This window comes from Peromyscus leucopus, chromosome 8b (genome assembly GCF_004664715.2).
Source record: "Peromyscus leucopus breed LL Stock chromosome 8b, UCI_PerLeu_2.1, whole genome shotgun sequence".
In the NCBI taxonomy this organism is placed as follows: Eukaryota; Metazoa; Chordata; class Mammalia; order Rodentia; family Cricetidae; genus Peromyscus; species Peromyscus leucopus.
This window is the reverse complement of record NC_051086.1, coordinates 42,579,644-42,604,085: the sequence shown is the minus strand read 5'-3', so window position 1 is coordinate 42,604,085 and position 24,442 is coordinate 42,579,644. Positions and strand designations below refer to the sequence as shown.

The 24,442-nt window shown below is 50.4% G+C and overlaps 1 protein-coding gene across 1 annotated transcript; it reads right to left on the bottom strand.

Moving 5' to 3' along the window:
* Positions 1-1,526: 1,526 nt before the first annotated feature.
* Positions 1,527-24,442, bottom strand: Nt5m (5',3'-nucleotidase, mitochondrial). Its single transcript, XM_028856507.2, has 5 exons — positions 23,375-24,442; positions 18,164-18,264; positions 15,248-15,308; positions 3,451-3,565; positions 1,527-2,282 (listed from the first exon to the last, which is right to left on the bottom strand). The coding sequence occupies exons 1-5, from the start codon at positions 23,615-23,617 to the stop codon at positions 2,140-2,142; spliced, it is 663 nt and encodes a 220-aa protein (XP_028712340.1). The 5' UTR covers positions 23,618-24,442; the 3' UTR covers positions 1,527-2,139.

Here is a 24,442-nt window from a genome sequence, read left to right as displayed (position 1 = left end):
TTTCATCATAGCAATAGTAACCCTCAGTAAGACAGCAGGGTTATCTGTCATCGGCAGGGCAGACTCTGGGTAGCAATGAGCTGCACTGTTTTCTCTTCCCTGAATGACAGTCACGGTATTTTCAAGGCAGGGCTGAGTGGCTCTCCTTGGTTGCTGTGACCTCTGATTTGGCAAAAGCCCAGGCACCTAGAAAGTACATGACCGACCATCCCCAACCTATCACGGAAGGTCACAAGCACAAGAGAGTTCCCTCACTGCCACGGCTGGAGGCTGCAAGGCTCTAGACTGGCCAGGTCACTCTAAGTGGAGACCTGGCACTGGGCAGCGTGAGGATCACGGGAAAGCAGGCCCTATGGCTGACAGACAGGAGGGAGCCGCATCCAGCCGCCACGAGGAGTCACAAAGAAATAATTCATGCTTCTCACTTGTCACACTGTTTCCTGGACCAGCATGGATGGTCTTGCTGGGGAATGAGGTCTTCTGTCAGGGTAACAAAGGGCCTCTGGAGCAGGCACGAAGCCACCCTCCAGGGACTGGCTTTCTTCCAGGCCCCCTGGTCAAGACGTTACCAGACACTGCCCTGCTTGTGCCACAGCGTTCCAGGATCAAGTGACATCACTGCCATGTGTTTCCAGTAAGACACTGGCAGAGCCCCCAACCAGCCCAAGGGTAACAATGGAGTAGTACTATGGAAAGGCACACATGGCTGAGTCAAGAGGGGCCCAGGACAGGCAGTGGGTTCCTGGGGTATCCTTCTCCAGACTGGGTGGTGGATGCCTCAGACCTAGCCTGGTGACAAAACTGAACTCTTAAGACCAAAAGATAGGAAATGGAATTCCTGGCCAGCTCTGAAACCAGGGCTCTCTCTCTTGTTTTTTTTTTTTTTCTCTACCTTAGCCAGTCCCTAGGCAAGTCAAGATCACCTGCCTTAGATACTGAAAGGCATAGTACGAAGGCCCAGAAACAAACTAGGGTGCTGATTTTTAATGTTTTCAGACAGGGTTTTGCTGTGTGACCCTGACCGGCCTAGACTATGTAGCCCAGGCTGGTCTTGAACTCACAGCAATACCCCTGCTTCAACCTAAGTGCTGAGAGAACAGGCATATGTCACCAGGCCCATCTCAAATCAGGGTTTTGAGAATGCAACTGGCCTTGGAGGGCACTGTTTCTAAAATTCGCCAGAGGACAGTGGGGAGGTGGCTGCTTCAAGTGTCGCCTCCCAGGGATTCAGCCCAAAGGGAACAACCGCTGAGGCCTGACTGCGGGGTGAGGAGAAAAGGGGTAAGGCATTGGGGGAGGTGCTTGAGGGAAGCAGTGCCTCCCTCAGTTGAACGGGACCAAAAGAAGCCACCACCTAGGCCATCTTGCCTTTGCTCCCGTGTGGTACCATGTGAGGCACACAAAGGAGCACTATGCCTACCTCTGTCCTGTTCATCAGCGTGTGGGACTGCCAGATGCTTACGTCACAGGCAGATGGCACACTGGATGACCCTGGGGCAGGTGCTAGAGAAGGCCACGGCACAGGCTATATGTCAATAGCATTTATTTCTTATACGGTCAACAAATGTTCAAGCCTCCCGACTCCTTTCTGGGCTGTGAACCGGATCTAGGGATACCAGAGAAAGAAACCACAGCACCAGCCATAGGCAGGGTCACTGCTGGCCTCCAGAAGAGCCTGGTGGCCACTGAAAGCCAGGGCGAGAGAACAGGCTAGGTGGGCAAACTGGACAAGGTACCGTGTTGGAGGTGGAAGGGCACATGCCTGTCAGAGGAGCCTGTCATCTCTCTCTCTGGCACTCCTTACCTTTGCAAAGGCTGCAGATCCTGGACCAGGGCACCCCAGTGCCTTAGAGAACATCCCTATTGGAAGCAGTGAGAGGGAATGGCGTGGTCCACCGCCTGAGGCCAGGCCAAGCTGCCTGGGAGCAAATGCCTTTCTCCTGGTGCTGCCCAAGATCAGGCTAAGGTCTGGGCTAGGAGAAGAAGGGGAGTGTACCAGGAAGTTGTCTTGACCAGAGAGTCCACTGGGGTCCTCCAGGAAGTGCCAGGGAACGCAGTACAGCCCTCAGCAGGCTGGCCGCTGTCCAGTCACGAGTTGCCAGCCCCACACTGGACCACGAGAGAGTCCCAGCACAGCCCTCAGTGGGGACGCTTGCTGTCCAAGATGGCCTTCCAGTCGTCCGCCCAGGAGTGCAGCCTCCGGCGAGGGGGCTTCAGCTGCAGGTGATGGTTGTGGCAGGAGGTGAAGAGGATGTGCTCCCAGCTGGGGTGCGGCTCGGCCCCTGGGGAGGAGAGCAGCGCCTCAGGCCAAAGACTGGGGCCCCGGGGTAGTCCCATAAGCAGGTGTCGTGCCTCATCTGACTCAGTTTCTCTGTCTGCAAAGTGATGCTCCATTAGCCTGCCCTACTATAGAAGGCACGAGGGTAAAACAAGGCACTGTGCACAGGGTGCTCCGTGCGACACCTAGGAAGCGGTCCGGGTCCGCACGGTGAGGGCTGAAGGGGCTCTGTCATCCCCACTGCTGGGCTTGGTCAACCACCTCTGTGCTCATCCTGTGCTAGCTCAAGTGGGAAGCCCAGGCCTGCATGCCCTGCCTGCGGTTACGGTACCAACCTCCTTCACACCGTGCCGCAACTTGATAGGCTCCCTGGGGTTGAGACCTACTAGCTCCTGTGGCTGAAGCCCCCTGGAAGCCTCCAGAAGACCTTTAAGAGAGGCTGTCTCCATCCACCCGGACCTCTGGAGAGACTGGGGCAGATAGCCATGTTTCCCTGGCACTCAGCAAGGTTTAGGAAAGAAACTGTCTTCCTGCCGATCTGACCAAAACAGAACAAACTGTTACCTGTAACTCTTAAGAACTACCAGCGGGGAAACATCTTGCCCACAATGTGGCAAAAACAGGCAGAACACATCCAGGAGACCGGAAACAGTGTGGACTTACTAACGGAACTCCCAAATCCCACCATGCCTGAAGCCCTTTGTCCACCCTACCTTCTCAGTTAAGTGAGCCAAGTAATCGGTTTGCTTGTTTTCTGGGAAGGGGTCATTAGCTGGAACCGAAAAAAGGGACAAATGCAATGCCTAAGCCACTGTCAGCCATAGACACTTGACTGCGACTTCCTGTTACACAGTAGACTTACCCTGCACTACCATTGTTACTAAACAAAAAGGTTTGAAAATCAAAGCTAGGTTCTCACTCAGGAAAGCCAACAGGTCCAACTCAGTCTGGGTAAGGCATAGACATTCTGCTTTCCAGTAGCCCCCTGTCCCTCCGGCGCAGGCAGGACTTCCCAACAGGAGGAAGTCCCTGGCTGGGTGCTGGTAAACACCTGGTAAAGGTGGGAAGGGAGCTGAGGAGACCCCAGGAGGAGGTATGTGGGAGAAGGGAGAATGCAACTATGGCCACCTACCCTCCCCCTGCCACCCACATCCCTGCCCTGGGCTACTTGCCTGTGATGTCCGGCCGGTCATCTATGAGAAGGTCGGCAGAGACCACAGTCTTGTCTCTGGTCAACACAATTTGCTCCAGAAATTCAGGGCCAAAGTGCTTCTCCACCCAAGCGTACTGGAGGTAACGGAGGAGATGACATCAGACAGATCTGGGAATGGCTCAGCCTAGAACCCTAGCACTCGGGAGGGAGGGAGCCTAATAATATAAAGGGCCCACTCAGGCAGCTCTGTGGCCAAGAACTTGTCACTTGGAAGCTGTGTGGCCAAGAACTTGTCACTTGGGAGCTGGGTACCTGCACGCTCTTCAGCTACTACAAAAGGGTCACAGCTCAGACTCAGACCTGACGTCCCCAGAGCTACAGAGACCGCTCTCAGCACTCCATCAGAGGTTAGTCACACTGGCTGCCACTGTGTCCTGGGGACTTGGTGACTTCCTAAGGTGGCTGACTCACAGAGAAATAGCCAGCACATCTGACCAGTGTCTCTGCGGGGAATTTAAAGCAGGGACAGCAGCAGTCAAACCGTGTGTGATGTGATACTGGGGGGGCGGGGAGCCGTAGTCGGGGGGAGGGAGAGCTACAAGAACTTGACCGTCACATCAGTGCAAAGGGGTGCTGCAGAGCTGGGACCCCGGGCCCACAGAAAGAGTGCAGGTGTCTGCCGGACTGACAGGCAGAGAGCTCCACCATCAGACCACGGGAACAGCTACCCTGACAGGACACTGTGCACTCTGGCAGGCCACACTTCCCTTCGCCACTGTGGGGCTCTGGACTGCCTCTCCCTTTCCTGGGACACTTTGGGAACTGGGAAAACGGCCTTCCCTCCTTCGCCAGCCTGGCGGCAGATATGGCCTGACTAGCCACTGGCTCTGGCTCTGTTGGGAGAACCAGGAGAGAGGAGGGTGGCCCTGGGCCTGAGGTTCACGGGCACGCCACATGTGGGTAGCTGCATCTAGCCATCTGGCCACCCTTCTACATCCTCCTTGATCTGCTCACAGACCAAGACAGGTATGGACGTTAGTCAGGGAAGCTTCCAGCAGAAGGGAACAGGAGTCTTTGCCCCGATTCCTCTGGCCCCACCTGGAGAACTAACAGCAGCCAGGAGCTAGAAGAAGAGGATGCGTGTCTCCTGGCTCATAGGGAATGACCTTCCAGGGGAAAGGCTGTGTAACCACCTGCAGCAAACCTCAGGCAGGTCCTTTTGTCCCGGCTGTGGTCCAGGTGACTTGAGCAGACATGAGCAAACTCCATGTGGCCCCACGTGACCTCTAGCACAGGAAGGACTTGGAGAACAGAGCAGAGCCCACAGGGAGGGCTGCAAGGCCCTGCCCTATCCACACCCGCCTCGGGCCTCACAATGGTAACCTTCATTTTCAGACAGTTCCATCTCTTCAGGCCTTTAGCCACACACATGCATGTACGACACACGCACAGACGTGACACTCTCACACACTGTCCAGGCACACTTCTCCCCTGACGTTGCAAGTTCCTAAAACTGCCCCCTCTCAACTTCCTTCACCTTCACACTCCTCATCCTTCCAGGTGATGGCCACGCCTGTTATCTGTATCCCTGCAACCACCGCTGACATCCTTTAGGATGGGGACAGTAGTCCAAATGTCCACGTGACCCATGAAGAAGAAACAGTCCTTTCTGGACAGACTGCCTGAGGTCACTCTAAGTGGAAAGGCTTCATGGCCAAGGCCTCCGTGAAGCCCTGCAGGCCGTCTCCCCAGAAAGACACCACTGCAGGGAAAACAGGCTTCCACTGGGCTCACAAAGCAGCTCAGTCAGGTCAAAACGCTGCCTCAGGCAGATGGGTGGTGGATGGGCTGAGTCCCTGGAGTGCTTACCTGAGTGGGGTTTGGACAACCTCCAGGGGGCAGGCCATGGGGAAGACATAAGTGACCCTAGTGTTGCCATGGAGGTGACACACAGGGAGAATGGAAGACGGAAACCAGGGCTGCTAATGTAAGTGTACTTGACCCTCATGACAACCTGGGTGCAGACATCCTCCTCACCTCTGCAGCTCTTGGCCCTGTCTGTGTGAGGCATACTGAAGAACCAGGGGGAACCCCTGGGCTTGAGGGGTTCACAACTAGGCAGCCCAGGCTTAGTGGCACAGGGGTTCTGAGGGAGGACAGGGTCTGGTCCCTGAACACCGTGGTTCACAAACCATTCACAGAGCCAACAAGTTTTCCTTCCCTTTGTGAATTTCCAATTCATTGTAGCCATCACCTCTGTGAGTGGTAATCACGTGCTTGGGTGCAGCATCGGTATCAAATCATTACAAGTATCTGGTCCCAGGCACCCAGTCTCTGGGGCTCTTGTCTCTGGCGTGGCCTGTCTACGTGGCCGGTCTACGTGGCCTGTCTATGTGGCCTGTCTATGGGCCACAGAAGAGCAACTGCACAAAGGAAACAGTACCGTGGTCCACAGATTCTGTACAGATAAAGAAACTGAAGTTCAAAGAGGGCCAGTGATGGTTCCCACCACTGTACTCTCCTGCCCTGTATCTGGGGGGGCGCCCGGGTTCCTGCCTGAGCGACTAAGCTACCACTTCTAAATGGACATGCCACTGCTCTGCCTCTGAGCCTTGCTCGTCCCTGGGAAGCTGCCTGATTCATGTGTGGTAACTAGAGTACTGTGATAGCTAGTCTTCTGGAATTCTGCCGGCCTCTGGAATTAACTAAAACCCAGCAGCTGGGTACACCTGTGAGGGATTTTTCTTAATTAAATCATTTAAAGTGGAAAGACCCACCTTTAATCCAGAACTTTTGAGGTAGGAAGATCCACCTTTAATCTAGCCACACCTTCTGCTGGCAGCCTTTATAAAGGACATGGAAGAAGGAAGCTCGCTCTCTCTGCCTGCTTGCTCTTGATCTTGCTGGCAAGTCCATTCCTTCACTGGCGTTAGAGCCTACTTCTTTGGACTCCTGCAAATACTGAAGACCAGCTGAGACATCCAGCCTCGTGAACTGAACAACTACTGGACTCTTGGGCTTTCCATCGGTAGACAGTCACTGTTGGACTAGCTGGATCACAGCCTGGAAGCCACTCTAATAAATCACATAAATATATATTCATTCTCTCAGTTCTGCTCCTCTAGAGAACCCTGACTGATACAAGCACCTTCTATCTCACGGGAGATGTGTGTGGCACCTGGCACACAGTGGGTACAGGAAGCTGTAGCCCTGGGTCTTATCACAAATCAGAGGACCCGGGTGTCCTTCCCACTCCAGGCTTCTGATAATGCCTGAGCTGTGGGACCTCCTAAGATCTGCACCTCAGGATACAGTCAGCATGGTTAAACTGATGTAGGATACTGCTACCATGTCCTGCAGAGGCCCGTGTGGTAAGGGATTGTTTCCCAGAGTGGCATTGTTAAAAGTGCTAGAACCCTGGGGAGGCTGGACCTTAAGGGAGATCTTGGATCACTAAAGGCATGTCCTCAAAGGGGACTGTGGAACTCTGGCCCCATTCTCTTCCTCTCTTGCTCTCTAGCCATGAAAAAAGTGGTTTTGCTCTCTAGTGGCTTCCGCCGTGACCATAGGCTGCCTCACCGCAGGCCCAACGCAAGGGAGCCAATCAATCAAACCTCTGAGCAAAGGTTTATAAATCTTTTTATAAATTGATTTATCTCAGGTATTTTTACAGTAACAGGAACCTGGCTAACACAAACATCTACTAAAACCTAGTACATATAATTGTAACTGAACTCTAATAGCCCCAAATAATGTACAAAAAAAAAAAAACAATTAGAACTATTAAAAATAGATGATACAGCCCAGTGGTAGTAGTGCATGCCTTTAATCCCAGCACTCGGGAGGCACAGGTAGGTCGACCTCTGTGAATTCAAGGCCAGCCTGGTCTACAGAGTAAGTTCTAGGACAGCCAGGGCTATACAGAGAAACTCTGTCTCAAAGTACCACCACCACCACCCACCAAAAACTAGATGATACAATATACAAAATCACTTATATTTCTATTCATCTGGATATTATAATTAGATAAAAATTACATTTGCAAAGGATAACAATGAAATATGCTGAATATACATGTGGAATGGCTAAGAGAGGAACTTCTGTGTTATATGTATTTAACACAATAAAAATTTTTAACTAAGTCAGGCATATGATGAAGGTCTGAAATCCCAGTTCCTTGGAAGGTTGAGGCTAGGGGTGATTGTCCCAGTGAGCTTGGCCCACCCACATCAAAAAAATGTACCACAGACTAGGAAATCTGATGGAAGCATTTTCTCAACTGAGATTTGTTATGGAGTATTATTTTAAAATGTAGGGGGTTTTTTTGTTTGTTTGTTTGTTTTTTACTCTTTGCTCTTTGGGAGCCTGCCACCCAGCTCCCAAATAAATACATCAAGTCTTATAATTACTTATAAATGCCTGGCCTTAGCTTGGCTTATTTCTAGACAGCTTTTCTTAAATTATCCCATCTATCTTTTGTCTCTGAGCTTTTGTCTTTCTCTATTTTATATACTTTTCTTTACTTCTTACACCCAGGTATGTAGCTGGCTGGCTGGCCCCGATGTCCTCCCCTCTTCTCCTTTTCCTGCTCCTCGATCTTCTCTTCCCAGTTTTCTCCTTCTATTTATTTTCTCTGCCTGCCAGACCTGCCCGTCATTTATCCTGCCTAGCTATTGGCTGTTTAGCTCTATATTAGACCAATCAGATGTTTTAGACAGGCAAAGTAACGCAGCTTCACAGAGTTAAACAAATGCAACATAAAAGAATGCAACACATCTTTGCATCATTAAACAAATGTTTCACAGCAAAAACAAATGTAACACATCTTAAAATAATATTCCGCCAGGCGGTGGTGGCGCACGCCTTTAATCCCAGCACTCGGGAGGCAGAGGCAGGCGGATCTCTGTGAGTTCGAGGCCACTCTGGTCTCCAAAGTGAGTTCCAGGAAAGGCACAAAGCTACACAGAGAAACCCTGTCTCGAAAAACCAAATAATAATAATAATAATAATAATAATAATAATAATAATATTCCACCACAAAGGTTCCTCTTCTCAGATAATTTGGGCTTGTATCAAGTTGACAAAAAAATCAACCAGGACAAGTGTCAAAGTGGGTGGAGCTCTGTGGGTTCAATGGTCTACACAGGGAGTTCCAGCCAGGGCTGCAAAGTGAGACCCTGTCCCCCTCCCCCAAAAAAGGTGCTAAAGGTATAAAGAGCTTGCTAAGCCAAGGCCTGCCCCAGTAGCCAGGTGTGATGGATGGAGACCACAGCTGCAGTTCCAGCCATAATGCCAACCCAGAGCTTCCCTGACTCAGGGAACCAGGGTAAGCAGAGGGGTGGGTCTCATTGCCCCACCCTTACCAAGTTCATCAAAGGTAGGGAAATATGGGAGGTCCCCTGGAAGAGCTCCAGGGTGTGGAAGTGAAATGGCTCAGAGAGAGCCACTGAGAGCTGGGGAGAGCTAAGCTAGTGCCTCCGATCCACCTCTGGATCTGTGGAGGGAACACCTGATACTAACGGGTAAAATCTTCCCGCACTGCTAGACCTTGCTATGGCTGACTTTAGTATCTCCTGAGCAGTGGACTCCTGTCGTCTCCTGACACAGCTCAAAGCAGACGACAACAGACTTCCAAGTGCTCCGCCAGGCTTACTCCACAGTCCCACTCCCTATTCATTATGAGACTTCAGATCGCCGCTCTGTCCAGCCTGTGTAGAAAGGTTTCATTACATATGGACCGCACAAGGTTAACCCTAGGGTCGTGGAGATTTGGAGACTCACTTAAGAAACGTGTGAGTGTACCTGAAGAAGCCAGCACGGGACATTAGTTCACAAAGGGCACGAACAGGTGTTGCTGTGGAATTCGTGGGAGCTTTATGGCTGGGTAAGGCACAAGTGATACCCACCAAAGAGATAGGGAAAGTTGGCAATGCCCCGTGCCTATCAATGTTAGAGACACAAAAGGTGAAAATAGATGCACCCAGAAGCCGTAAGGTGATTAATTAGGAACCCCAGTGTTAAGAATGGGCAATCTCTCTAGGAGTTGATGACCACAGAGGTCCTAGAAGTCCCTGAAACAATAAAGGCCATCACCACAGTTGTTGGTTGCATTCCAGGACTGAATGGTAAGAGCCTGTTGCTGAAGAGGTTTCAAGTTTGGGCTGCTGACTTGGAGAAATAAAGCTAGGCTGGGTCTGACGTGTCCCCTCCCTGAGAGCTGGCTCCTGCAGTGCCAGAAGCGGCTACTAAGAATGATGGGGAGACTTAAGGCCAGAAGTCCTGCCCAGCTGTGGATCTGCATGCTTCGTGATGGGAGGTCTTTATCCAACTCCTCGCTTTGACACTCAAGGATCTATGTTGAAGAGGAAGAGGAAAGATTTTTAAGATCCAGAGGTGGTGGGCAACTTCAAAGAAACAGTGTTTCCCAGATCTGACGGGGCTAATGCACAGATGAACACAGAGACCGTGACAGCATCCTTGTACTGGCTCGTTTTACATTAATTTGACAACAGCTACAGTCATCTGAGAGGAAGGAACCTCAGCTGAGAAAATGCCTCCATAGGACCAGGCTGTAGGCAAGTCTTTAGAGCATTTTCTTGACTAGTGATTGATGGGGGAGGGTCCAGGCCACTGTAGGTGGTACAACCCCTGGCACCTGAGTTCTATAAGAAAGCAGGATGAGCAAGTCCCGAGAAGCAAGCCTGTTAGCACTCCTTTATGGCCTCTGCATCAGCTCCTGCCTCCAGGTTCCTACTGGGCTTGAGTTCCTGTCTTGACTTTCCTCAGTGGATCATGATTCAGGATATGGAAGCCAAATAAACCCTTTCCTCTCAAATTGCTTTTGGTCATAGCAGTAGAAACCTTAACCAAACTCACTCACAAGACCTGTACAAGTTTCTTTTAGACAAAAATCCCAGCATGGAGAAGTGGAAGTGGGCATAGAGTTCAACCCCTAAGCAAGAAGTTATTTGCAATTGAGAGCTATTGGGAGTGGAGGAAATCTATTTTCTTTAGTCAAAGAGTTAACCACATCCCAGGTAGGCTGCATGCTCAGGAATGGTTGGCCAACAAAAGCCATGTTTTGTTTTTTCATATTTTCTTTCTTTTCTGCTTGTACTTTGTTTTGATTTTGTATTTTTTTAAGAGAGGAAAAAGAATATAAAATGGGATGGGTAGGGAGGGGGGAAACTGGAGGCCCTTGGGGGATGGGAAAGAATGTGACCAAATATATGTGACTATATGTTATATTAAATTTTTTTAATTAAAAAAAAAGACTCTGCTAAGCCAGGCATGGCAGTTCACACCTGTAATCTTGGACGGCTGCAGTATGAGAATCGCAAGTTCCAGGCCAGCAGGGCTATTCAGGGAAATTCTACCTCCAAAAACAAAGCGACAACAGGTTGATGGTAGGACAGGCACTACAGTCAAGGCTTACAACCTGAGTCTGACCTTCAGGACCCACACGGGACAAGGAGAGAACTGACTCTCACAAGCTGTCATCTGACCAACTTACATGCACTGTAGCAGGAGGCCCTGTGGACACACACAGAAAATAAAATAAAAAATATATACATAAAAATGTTTTAAAGCCGGGTGGGCGGTGGCGGTGGCGCACGCCTTTAATCCCAGCACCTGGGAGGCAGAGCCAGGAGGATCTCTGTGAGTTTGAGGCCAGCCTGGTCTACAGAGCGAGATCCAGGACAGGCGCCAAAGCTACATAGAGAAACCTTGTCTCGATAAAACCAAAAAAAAAAAAAAGGCTTTAAAAAGCAACAGAAAGCTATGCAGAGAATCCCTGGGCGGCGGCGGCGCACACCTTTAATCCCAGCACTCAGGAGGCAGAGGCAGGCGGATCTTTGTGAGTTCGAGGCCAGCCTAGGCTACCAAGTGAGTTCCAGGAAAGGCGCAAAGCTATGCAGAGAAACCCTATCTCGGAAAAAAAAAAAAAAAAAAAAAAAAAAAAAAAAAAAAAAACCGAGAAAAAAAAAAGCAACAACAGTTTTTAAAAACCTAAGGAGATGAAAAGCCACAGACTGGGAAAATATCTGCAGAACCCATCACCTGAAGAAGGACTGGTCTCTAGAATACAGAAAGATTCTCACAAGCGGACACACAGCAACCCAGTGAAAAACCAGGCAAAGCGGTATGACAATGAGTGTTCAGAGACGGGTAATGCCTGGGGGGGTGCTCACCAACCTAAGACAGAGCACCTGTGTGGCCTGGGCAGGCGTCTCCATGACGGGTAAGGTGACCTGCTGACGTCCCATGCAACCCAAGTCAGAAGCTCATTTTTTAATAAAAGGGGGACCTGCAGGGCCCTGCCCCCCCCCCCGTTTTGGGTAACTGTTGCCTTGCTTGCAGATCTTGACCTTGATATCCTCCCAATGCTAATTCCCTGCCAGGTTCCACCCTCCTGAATGCTTAAGGGAAGTTCCTCGTCTGTGTATCCTGAATAATGGACGTTAACAGCTTAGATGCAAGATTGTAAAACATCAGTAGCGAACTTCTGCCCTCCGGGGTCCTCCCATTGTGCTGTAAGCCTATAATTAAGATCTCCTACCCCCTTCAAGAAATGACATTCGACATTTAAAATTAAATATATATATATATATATATATATATATATATATATTTGAATGAATACTGCGAATGTAATCTATGAATACCACAAATGTGATTATATCATGAGTGTAATTTAAAAAAGAAAGAAAGAAAGAAAGAAAGAAAGAAAGAAAGAAAGAAAGAAAGAAAGAAAGAAAGAAAAAGAAAAAACCAGGCAGAGACTAGAGCACTTCATCTCACAACAAATAGAGGGGTTTGCTTAAAAGATGATCAACAACGTGTGAGATGAAGGCAGAGGAGGGACCGTGAGGTGAAGTTTAAGCAGGGGCGGCTGCAGAGTGATGGCAGGCAGACCTAAGGCTTACTCAGTGGAGGGAACTCAGGACACGAACTCAGGACTGGAATGTAGCCAACTACCGATCATGGCTGGAGAGGCCAGACCCTAGAGGAGACTCTCTTCCTTCCATTTCCCTAAACCCTACAACTCCTTACTGCATTCTAAGTTTATATCTGTAGACCCGTAACTGTAGCTCTCAGTTCTGCAGAGAGAAGCTTCTCTGCAGCAGATGGGGACTATTACAGAGAGCCACACTGGTCAAAATGCAGAGAACAATGGGGTGCACACCCCCTACTGATACATCTACAACACAACCCCTATGCCCAAGGCTCAGGAAAAACAAGAGAAGGGGGTGGAAAAGGTCATAAGAACCAGACCAGGATGCCTGCTTTGAAATGGTGTCTTCAAGACAGGATAAGGAAGCTTTACCCACGAAACCACTACAATACCTAAACCAGACCTGCACAGGAGAAAACCTGTTGACACGTTAATGTGATTGGGAGGAATTTCACAAGGCCCCATCCCTAGATGAAGAGCTACAGGGAATCAATGGCTCCTGAGTGGGAGAGTCCATTTTCTCCAGGGATGAGCTCCCTGCTAGGTTATCCTATCCCAAGAGGCTACCTCTAAGCATATGTATGTACACGCAACACTAAATGGGCTCAAGAGGAAGGAGGAAAGGAGAGGTGAAGAGAGGGAATGGAGGGAGGGAGAGAGGAAGGCTAATTAAAGAAGAGCTTATGAAGTTGAGAGGGAGGGAGAGCAGGGGAGGTGTTGGAGAGGGAGGATGGGTAGAAATTATGTAAATACAGTACTCATGTATGCAATTCAAAGAATACCTTTTAAATGTCTTTGATAGTTCTCTGTTGAACAATGGATCTGTTCAAGTGTTCTCCAGGTGCCTAGCTCTGTGCTGGGGAAGAAGGAAGGGCACTTACCACCTCTGCAAACCTCAGTCTGGTAGGAGACAGAAAATAACCCAGAAACAAAGAAACGGAGCCAATCTGAGCGGTGTGCAGGAAACCAGGCTGAGACTGCTATGTCTCTGCTAAGGCACAGCATAGACAGAATCAACGTTAGCTATGGTGGTCAGCAGATGTGGGACATTGCCAACTGCATTAGTTACTGTGCTGGTCAGTGCAATAAGGACCCTGGATGAACAAACTTAAGGAAGAACGGATTGGTTCTGGCTCATGGTTTGAGGACACACCATCTATTACGGCAGGGAAGTCATGGGGAAAGCTGGCTCACATCTGGATGGACCAGGAAACAGAGATTAGAGAATCCCAGGTTGGAAGCGGGTTTCCAGCCCATAAACCTGCCCCCAGCAACCCACATTTGCCAGCCAGACCCCATCTCTTCAAGGTTCCACAACCTCCCTCTGCAGCACCACAAACTAGGGGCTAAGCAGTCACATGAGTCTACAGAGGGCATTTCACATCTGAGCCATAATACAAGTCAAGGACAGCATAAAACAGAGAAGGTGGGAACTCCGTGGATGGAAAGAGCCAGACAGGCCTTCAGGCTTATTTTTATAGTAAAGTAATTAACACAGGGCTGACATGATCCACCTTATAAAGTTTCATTAGTTCTACAAAGAAATTTAAAATCGCAGCAATAAGAGAAGCAGACAGATGCCAGGCATGTTTCAGAAAGAGAACACAGGAAACAAAGCCCATATCATTAGCCATGGAGGACGAGAAGAAGGCCACAGCAAAGGCATGCATATTGTATCAGGTATTGCAGTCACTGGGGATGGCTTAAGTACTCAAGTACAGGCGAGATGTGTACTTACCACACTGGTTTCTATAAAGGAACTTGACAGCCACCCAGGGCACTAGTACTGGCCAGTCATCCAATCACTTGACCATCTGACAAGTTGGTTGAGACCACGCTGCCACTCCCCGAGTTTCTGGCTCAAAAGGTCAGTGTTACTGAAATGTCTGTTTCTAACCAGTCCCCACCTGTCCAGAACCTCCTTTGTGGATCGGTCTTCTGGTACAAAGAGGAGACCCAGCCTTCACTCCTCGCTCCACCCGCAAGCTGTGGCTCGAACACCCACTCCCTCGGGCTGAAATGAACGCAGACTTGACAGTTCAAAGGGGTCGGGATGAGCACCAGCTGACCTAGCAAGGCATACAAACAACTTGAGGCGAGGAAGGCTTGTGTGGGAAGAGAGGAAGGTAGAGATACTCAGAAGCACTCAGCATGAAGATGTGAAGCCTGAGGGGGTGGAGGTGATTGGGAACCCAGCCTCTTGAGTACACAGGCGTATCTGAGAAACCCACAAGGTGTGGTGGCCCAATCCTCCTGCCCGGTGCAGAAAGCAACCGCTTGGACTGTTTTACTTCTTCATTAGACAAAGGAGCTCACAGAAAAAACTTGGTTTGCTTTGCTTATACGTTCTTTCTTGGTTTTTGTTTTAGGAAGGGGGCCATGACGGATTTCACTATAGCCCAAGCTGGCCTCAAATTCACTATGTAGCACAGGCTGACCTGGAATTTTCAATCCCCCTTTCTCAGCCTACCGAGTGTTGGTGTTACAGGTTGTCAGACTTTTCACGTAAGCCTGAGGACGAAGTTGAGTGGCAGAGCACTTGCCTGGCATGTGTGATGCTCTGAGTTCCAGGCCCAGTACCACAAGAGAGAGTGTGAAAGTAAATGAAAAGACTCTGTTCATGCACGGATGTCCCTGAGCGCCTGGCCCCTCCCTGATCCCTGTCACCTGCTTTACCAGACTTCCCTGGACCAGGCACAGCTGATAAACGTGGCAGGTACCAATCCCACCAAGCCCACGTTGTAACAAGTCCATCCAGACCATGAGACAGACAGAGCCTTAGGCTGGTGCAGAGAGGGAGGGCGCACCAGGATGGGGCCTTGTGTCACACGGCAGCCCTGGCCTGGGACGGACTCCTTACCTTCTCATAGGGACAGTACTTGATCATCTTGATGGGGCTTGTGCAGATGAAGACATCAGTGCTGTCGGAAGAGAAAGAGCAGTGAGCCCTGCATCTGTGTCCACACCACTGCGCACCGCCCACCTCTGCTAGCCGAGCCCCGCATCTGCGTCCACACCACTGCGCACCGCCCACCTCTGCTAGCCGAGGCCCGCATCTGTGTCCACACCACTGCGCACCGCCCACCTCTGCTAGCTGAGCCCCGCATCTACGTCCACACCACTGTAGCCAGGGTCTAAGCCTGTACCCGTTACGGGAAAACCCACTGTTCTGCACCTTCCCACACAAGGGGCTACAATGTGCAATTTCTGCCCGACTCAAAGGTCCTGGGAAGGAACATATGATACGCCCTGGCCACAGGCAACAAACTCTGAGGTGGGCAATTCCTGCAGGACTAGGCCCAGAAGGTTAGCGGGGTTAATTGCGGACTCTAGTTGAGTAAGAAAGCAGGGAGAGAGAGAGAGGCATTTGGTAAGAAGCACAGTATTGAAAGGAGGCAGAGGCTGGGGGCGCAGTGGTAGAAAAGGCGTGTCTCAAGGCCGTGGGTTCCTTCTCCAGCACCAGCAATGGAGGAGGGAGAAAATAAAGGGAAAATATACTGTAGAGTCTGCAGACAGTTGAAAGAGAGCTGCATCCCCAGCTGATGGAAAGGAAACGATCCTCCATCGTCTGGCTGCAGGCTGCACAGGAAGGGAGCCAGACTCCACCGAGACAAGCTCTCCAGCTCTGGGGCCTCAGGAGCGACATGGGCTTTGCATGACGAATGCACTGTCACACCTCTGGGCTGCTGATCCTGACCAAGAAGGGCTTCCCAGGTGCTCGCCCCTCCCCACAGCCACAGCCACAGGATGGATCCCCAACCACCAACACCACCCCATCCCAAACAGTCCTAACACTGTGTTCTCCGCTGGCGCCTGTACGGGCTGGCCCATCAAGCTGAGCTGTAGGAGTGGCGTTTCTCCAACTCTCTTTGGCAAATTAGTCCCTGGGGGGTTGTATGGAGACCTGTCTGGTGGCCTCTGGGGGTTTTGCTTGTACCTGCTCAGTGTTCAGGAAAACATCGGGTGCAGAGAGACAACAGAGTTGGCAGAGCGACAGTATCAGGCCCGGCCTCTCTGGAGCTGCCTCACACGAAGGGCTGACTGCAGACAGGCTTTTCCTCACCCCCACACCTCAGAAGCAAGCTGCCTTCCCTCGTCTTCGCTGCTCCTTCCAAAGCCTGACTGCTGAGGCCCGGGCCACACAGCCTTCTCCTCACCCCGCCCTGCTCCACCACATGCTGCCTACCGACAGAGCTTAGAATGACTGTTCTAAGAAACACTCAGTCCCAAGCTTTACCTGCACTCAACTAACTCTTCAGCCTCAATACAGACAGCCCGGCCAATTCTGACTCCTCCGTGCCGTTCTCCTTCATCCCAACTAAATCTTTATGTAGGGAGGAGGCACAGGCAGAGACCACCACAGAAAACCACAACTGATCAAAAGTTATCCCATTCCAGTGGAGATCGACATCTACAACAATACTCCTGTACCTCAGGACCATGCTGGAAGAGGGTGCCAGAAAGTTCAAGGCCAGTCTGGTCTACATAACAAGCTCTAGGCCAGCCAGAGCTATATAGTGAGAACCTATCTGAATTAAAATCTTAAAACACACAAAAAAGAAAAACCACAATGAGAGACCATAGTCACAGCCACTGCCAGGACAGCTAAAAAAATAAGAGACGATAACAAGTGTTGGCAAGCACATCAAGAAACCGCAGTCTTCCTGAAATTTAGGGCAAAGGCTCGATGGTTCTTTAAAATATTAAATATAGAACTATCCTATGACCTCACAGTTTTACTTCAAGGTATATGCCCCAAAGAAGTAATAGCAAGCATTCAAACAAATGCTAACACAAATTTCATGGCAGTACTACCCACAAAGTCGAAAGACGAAAACAGTCCAAATGTCCACCAGCTAATGAATGGGTACACAAAATGCAGTCTGTCTATATAATGGATACTGTTCAGTTGTCAAAAGCATAAGTACTTGATTGGGGGTGTAGCTGAATGGTTACAGCCCTTGCCTGTCATACAAAATGTCCTGAATTCCATCTCCAGTCACACACACTCACAAGAGTAGAACAGTGAGTTATCAGGAGTTACTACAAGATGGATAAACCTTAAAATCATTAAGAAGCCAGACCACACACTGGATGGTAGCACTTACATAAACTGTCTATGACAGGCAAAGCCCTGGAGGCAGAAAGTGAATCAGTGGCTCTTAGGAACCATGGAAGGGCAGGAATGAGCAGTGTGCTAATGGGCTTGACATTAGGGGACAATGAAAACAATTCTGAAATGGACAGCAGCGATGGCTCCATACCTTGTAAGTGCTCTAAAGCCACTGAACTGTACACTCGAAATGGGTAAGCTACAAGGTGTGGCGCACACGTCAATAAGGCTGTGCTTCTAGAAGATCTCAGGGAAGTTCCGATCGGCTTCAGAGGACCGTAGAAGGTGAGGTGAGGGCTTCACCACACACAAGCTCTCGGTTCACCAGAACAAAATGACACCTCTGTCCTTTCTGAACCCCCATCTTCCAAGCGAGGCCTACTGCTCACCCTCTTTTCAGGACTTGGCAGACTAGGCTCATCTGCCCCACATGACTGCTTCACAACGGCAAGCTGGACTTCCCTGGTGGGCAAAGCCCATGCTGTGTGTCACAGTCAGGCTGGTGCCCACAGCATGTGCCTGGAAGGTCTTTTGCCGGGGTCAGCAATGAGAATGTAATGGGCCTCTGCGGGGCTGAGGAGAGAAGGGCAAGACAGCAAGATAAAGGTGTGGAGCTGGCCTGTGGAGTCCCCAGGCAGCAGGCAGGCGGGCGGTCATACTCACTTCTGCAGATTGGCCATCTGCTTCACAGCTTCCACAGCTCCTGGCAGAGGTTCAAGTTCAAAGAAGAAATCCTTGGACTCCCAGATGCTGACGGCTTTCTCCTGAGAAGCCAAAAAAAGCAAGTCACCTCCAGGTCCCCACTGACCCACCACCCTCCTCTTGGAAACATACACAGCTGGGCAGAGCTGCTGCTTGGTGGGAAGGGGGTTCAAGGCGCCCTACATTCACCCTAGACCTGTGTCCTAGGAGGAATCACAAGGAGTTGGCATGTGCTTGGGCCCCTCTCTCAGGAAGGATGTGACCTCTCTTAGGACACAGCAGAGACAAACTAAGGGGTCAGCTCTGGGACAGCCACCTGATGTTCTCAGGCTGAGGACAGTCTTCACCAAGTGCTCTAGGCTACAACAGCCAGCACACAGTGGGGGCTGAGGGAATGCATTCATGGCCACAAGAGTCACCAGAGTTGGAAGCTGAAGGAACTCGGGGATCCTGAAGTGCATTGTAGTGTACAGGGTCTACAGGAACAGGAATATGGTAAGCCAGGAAAAGGACAGCTGGGAGAGTCCCAGGTTCCTCATTACACCAATCAGAACAGCTGTGCCCTCACCTGGTTTATGTGCTGAGGTACCAATATGTTATCTTATTTTATTGAGACAGGATCTCTCTGTGTAGCTCTGACTGTCCTGGGACTCTCTAAGGAGGTCAGGCTGGCCTTGAACTCACAGAGATCCACCTGCCTCTGTCTCCCCCCCAAAAAAGGAGTTTTGTTGCTTAGAAAGTTTGAAAGCCAAAATCCAGACCTTGTGCCAGGCATGGTGGCCCATGCTAGTCCCATTACTTGAGAGGCCCAGCTGGGCAACAAAACAAAACCCTGTCTCAAAAAGAAATACAAACTCTCTTTTTAGCTATAGTAAAACTAATGCCATATACCAAAACAGTGGCTGAGTATGGATCCCCTTTCTACCCTGTGTGAGTAGGTCAGAACTCATGTTCCCAGAGTGCTGGTCAGATCTCTCCTAGGGCCAGGCAAGGCGGAAGTAAGATATCTCAGCCTCCGAGAAGGGAGCGTTTCAGTGTTGTACATGTGTGCAGTACAGGAAATCCCATTGCCTGGTTAAGAGAGCGCTGATCGCCTTGTCAACTACACAGGTTGAACAAACACACTGTTGCTAAGACACATTCTCAAGTTCAATCCATGCAATCTACAAGGACCAAAGATGGCTGGTTAACAATTTAAGAAAAACATGATTTTCTTCAAAGCCACTTAGGGGTAATGCCATCAGGACTTGAACTCATATATGGAGGCAGTATGACCCTTTCTGTGGGCAAGTTCAGGGTTGGCCACCACCCTCATGGAGCTTCTCACCAACAACACGAAGACAAGACCCATCCCTTTCATCCAAAGTCCTGGTGAGACAGAACAGACACGGAGTTCCAACACCTATAGTTAGCCTCTCAGCTCCCCGGGAAGCACTGGTAGAGGCAATTCCCTCTCTGGACTCAGTTCTCTGTCCTAACAATTAAGGATGCTAAGTTGGTAGAAATGAGATTTTTCTTTCCACCTTTGCCCAATTTCCCTCCAAGAGTACTGTGGAAACCAAAAGGAACAAAGACAAAGGTACTCCACGACTCCAAATGTACTTAGGAGCCATGGGGTCTACCTCCATGGATTCAAACAACCACAGACAGAGACTACCAGGGGGAATTACTGTCTGCACTGAACCCTCAGAGGCCTTTTTCGGGGTCATTACTCCCTCGACATTCAGGATTCAAAACCATCTCCTAGGCATTTACACTTACGCCACCTAAGCAGGGCTGAGCTGCACAGGATTACACAGGCCATACGCAAATGTCATGCCATTTTACATGAAGGACTTGAGCATCTGTAGATTTTTGGTACCCTAGAGGTTCCTGGAACAGGTTTCCCCAATACCAGGGGGCAAGAATACAAAGTAAGCATGGCCACAGCTATTATACCTAGACTGTTTGGTTTAACCACTGACACTTCAGACAGCTAGGCCACAGGAGGCTCTGGGGGTATCCTTCAGCGAGTTGAGGCCCAGAAAATGAATGAGTGGAAATCAATAGGTCCTTCCCATCCCAGTAGCCTCCTTCTTCCCTGTGCTCTCTCACCTTGCACTTGGAAGACAAGAGTTAGTCCCTTTGGACCTGGAGTATCTACACAAAGAGCTATTAAGTCACTGCACCTCTTCTTTGTTTTATGGTGCTGATGATGAAACCTGGGGCCTCATGCATCCTCTGTAATCATGATCACTACTAAGCTAAACCTCTAAGTCATCGTCTTCTTCTTCTCCTCCTCCTCCTCCTTTTCTCTTTCTCTTCCTCCTCTTCTTTATGGTACTGGGGTTTGAAACAAGTCTGCTTGCAGAGTCTGGGTAGATTTCATTTTATCCCTTTAGTATATTCCCAGGGCTGGAGAGATGGCTCAGTAGTTTAGAGCACTTGTTGTTCTTGCAGAAGACCTGGATTCAATCCCAGCACCTACATGGTGGCTCACAACCATCTGTAAGTAACTCCAGTTGCAAGGCTTTGGATATCTTCTTCTGACCTTTGTACACTAGGACTGTACAGAGTGCACATGTATACATGCAGACGAAACACTCACACACATAAAACTAAATAAATAAACAAATTGAATACATTCCTATAAAGACATTATGTCCCCCAGATGCAAACACTGGCCAGTCATCTACAAGTGAACCTCGTGTAATGCTGAGGCTACAAAGGTGACATGGATTGTTTGCTTTAAAGCTTTCCATGGTTCTCAGCTCTGGGAGAGGTCAGCTACCCAGGCTCTGTGGAAGCTGCCTGCAGAAGTACCATCTGAGAATGAACAGAAACGATACCCCATGTCCCCTTGCAGTACCTGTCCCTCAGTAAACCAGATTATTGTAGGGGTGCCGTATTTATTGTGTAGGGGTCTGAGAGTTGTGGGCAGAGTTGCAGGGCTAGGAATGAACCCTAGGGTCTTACACTGGCTAGGCTATCCTCTACCATTGAGCTGTATTACCAGCCCCGTCTGTGCACCTTGTTGACATCAAGAGAAAGCAGAACAGGAGCCGGGCGGTGGTGGCGCATGCCTTTAATCCCAGCACTCGGGAGGCAGAGGCAGGCGAATCGAGGCCAGCCTGGTCTATAGAGCGAGATCCAGGAGAGGCACCAAAACTATACAGAGAAACTCTGTCTCGAAAAACCAAAGAGAGAGGGGGGAGGGGGAGAGAAAGCAGAAGAGGGAACAGGATGTTAAGACTCAGAAAAGAGAGCTGGGTGATGGTGGCGCACGCCTTTAATCCCAGCACTTGGTTGGCAGAGGCATCGGCATCAGATCTGTGAGCTCAAGGCCAGCCTGGTATAAAGAGTGAGTTCCAGGACAGCTGGACCATTTCACAGAGAAACCCTGTCTTAAAAATAGAGAGGGGAAGCCGGGCGGTGGTGGCGCACGCCTTTAATCCCAGCACTCGGGAGGCAGAGGCAGGCGGATCTCTGTGAGTTCGAGGCCAGCCTGGGCTACCAAGTGAGCTCCAGGAAAGGCGCAAAGCTACGCAGAGAAACCCTGTCTCGAAAAACCAAAAAAAAAAAAAAAAAAAAAAAAAAAAAAAATAGAGAGGGGAAAGAGAAATATGTGCAGCAGGCAGACAGCTTGCTGGGTCTGAATCCCACCTGCATACCTCACTATCCTGTGATGTGGGAGCAGGCTTCCTTGTGTGCAAAGTGGAGACAGTAGCATCTTCCTACAGTCACGACAAAGCAGTGGACCGTGCAGGGATCGGAGAAAGTCCTAAGTGAATGTATGTTGCTGACAGAGGCAGAGCCTCTCCCCTGGGATGAGAATTAGAGGCATGAGAAAGCCTTCCTCTGGTCCAAGTCTAAATTTTGATAGTGTGTGCAGAAAGTGTCCACCCCAGCTTTCTCCTCTGGATGTATGCCATCTGCAGACTGCTCCTACCTAGATTAGCTAAACCTGTCTCTCCCAGATCCAGTGGCACATCATAAACCTTGCCTCGGGTTCACCTGTATGCAACTACCTCTCTGTTCAACTCTATAATAAACACCCTGAGCTTTCGGGGGTGGTATGGGTTTCTTCAGCAAAGAGCCCGGTCCAGCTGAACCCAGCTTTCTGTCTGTGTCTTTTTCTTCTTTACCTTACTGACATCAGTCCCTGGAGGGTGTTACAAACCTGGGTAAATATCACCCTCCTCACTCACCATCAAGCCCTCTAGCCATGGCCTCCAGGCAGCCAACTGAGAGATGCCAGAAAACTCATCCTCTAAGTTAATGCTGGGCAAATGTTCCTGTTTCTTTCATAAAATAGTTTTTAAAAGTTCCAAATTACACTCTCTCTACCTGGGTATCTGTCTAGCCATGGGGAGGGGGTTGCCCAAGGGCTCAGCAAAGGCCTCATCAGGTCAAGAGGGAAGTTCACTCTACCTAGACTCTGACTTCCCATGTGACACTCTGAAAGTCATACTCTCTAGCTATGCTTCCGTGGATTGGGGCAAAACATGAGGGCAAAGACACCTATCAAATTCGTCGGGAGGAAGAAATACCCATGTCTATGTAAGAGTAAGGAGACACAATGCTAGTCTATTTTTTTCCCCATGTAACAAACTACCTGAGACCAAAATATAACAAGAATTTAAAATCCAAGCCCAGCCTGGTGTTACAGGCTTGTGATCTCGGCTTCTGGGGAGGCTGAAGCAGGAGGATCAAAATTTCAAGGCCTGCCTAGGCTACATACAGAGTGAGTGAGTCCAAGGGCAGCCCGGAGAAGTTAGTGAGAGCCAATGACAAGGGGAAAAAGTAAGAGGATTGGAGATGTAGGTCAGTGGTAGAGAGCTTGTCTAACCTCCAGGAGACTCCATTCAATCTCCAATACTGAGCGGAGGCGCGCGGATAGAGAGGGGCTGTGATAGGGGTGGGGTGGGGAGAGGGATGGAGGGAAAGAGGAAGAGAGGATCGAGATAGATTTCTAGGGGGAGAGTAAGGAGACTGAAGCAAGCCCGGGTGACAGCCAGCAGCAGCTGCACGGGCGGGTCCCCCTAGCGCTGTGGCCACTGTCCCCCCAAAGGCCCCGTTGTACAAAAGGACCCGCCAGAGGTCATGGGGGAGTCGGGCTGGCTTGGGGTTGGCCAGCTGTGGCCTCGGTTTCCCCTCCCGCGGGGCCCGGCTGAGGGGCCTGCGGGTGCTCACGCTCAGCCCAGGCTGCAGACGTCCGTACTGCTCCGACACCCAGAAGCCGCGCCGGTCTTCCAGCGCCACGAAGGGCAGGTCTGGGAAGCGCGCGCGGAACTTCCGGAGGAAGCCGCCCTCGAAGTCCGCCAGCACGCCGTCCATGTCCACCAGCACCCGCAAGGCACGGCTGCCCGCCCGGCTCCGCTCGGCTCGGACCGGGGCGCCGCGGGGACGCGCGCAGCAGCCGCGCAGCCTGAGCATCGCCCCGCTCCTCGCCCTGGGTCCTCGGCAGATGCCGCCTTCGCCGGGGACACGGACGCGCAGGCTCCAGCCCAGAGCGAGGCCCGTGCGCAGCCCCGCCGCCCGCCCTTAAAGGGATAAGCGCCGGGAGAAGGTGAGCGCGAACGCGAGTTGCTGGTCGCCCTGGGGACATCCAGTACCTGGTTGCAGCGCCTGCGAGCGGCAGACTGGAGCACTCAACTGTGGCACTGGAGGATGGAGGAGCCCAGTAGCCGGAGGGACAAAGCTGCGTCCTTAGGTATTTATTGAGCACTTACTTCGTTGGGCTGTGAACCCAACAAACAAGTTTCGGCCATCCTGAGCCCACACAAACAGATTGTGGGCACAGGTTTTTAAACAGCTAGTCATCCCGAAGTATAGCCAGGGAGGATTTCAAGTTAGGCACAGGGAAAGGCATAAGTGCCTGTTGTGCATGGTCCTCTTTGATCGTAAATGCTGATTGTATGCAACCATGACTGTATACAACTTAAAGATAGCAGAGGGTAAGCCTTCAAATCTATACAGGTTATAAGGGGGACAGTTGTTCAGTGTCCAGCCTGACATTATTGGATTCAACAGTGAGTCTTCAAATATGTCTATAAATTTGTTCATTGTTACTATTGTTCTGCCTAGATTAGGACCCCCAAAGAGACCATGGGAGACTGAAGATGTCCAGAATGCAATAGCAAGGTTTATTTGACTCAGCTAACAATCGCCCGTGGTTCAAGTTAGCAGGGAACCCTCGTCCACCACACCTGACACAGCGAGGCAGGGAGGAGAGTTCCTCTTTCTTGGGGAAGTTAGTTT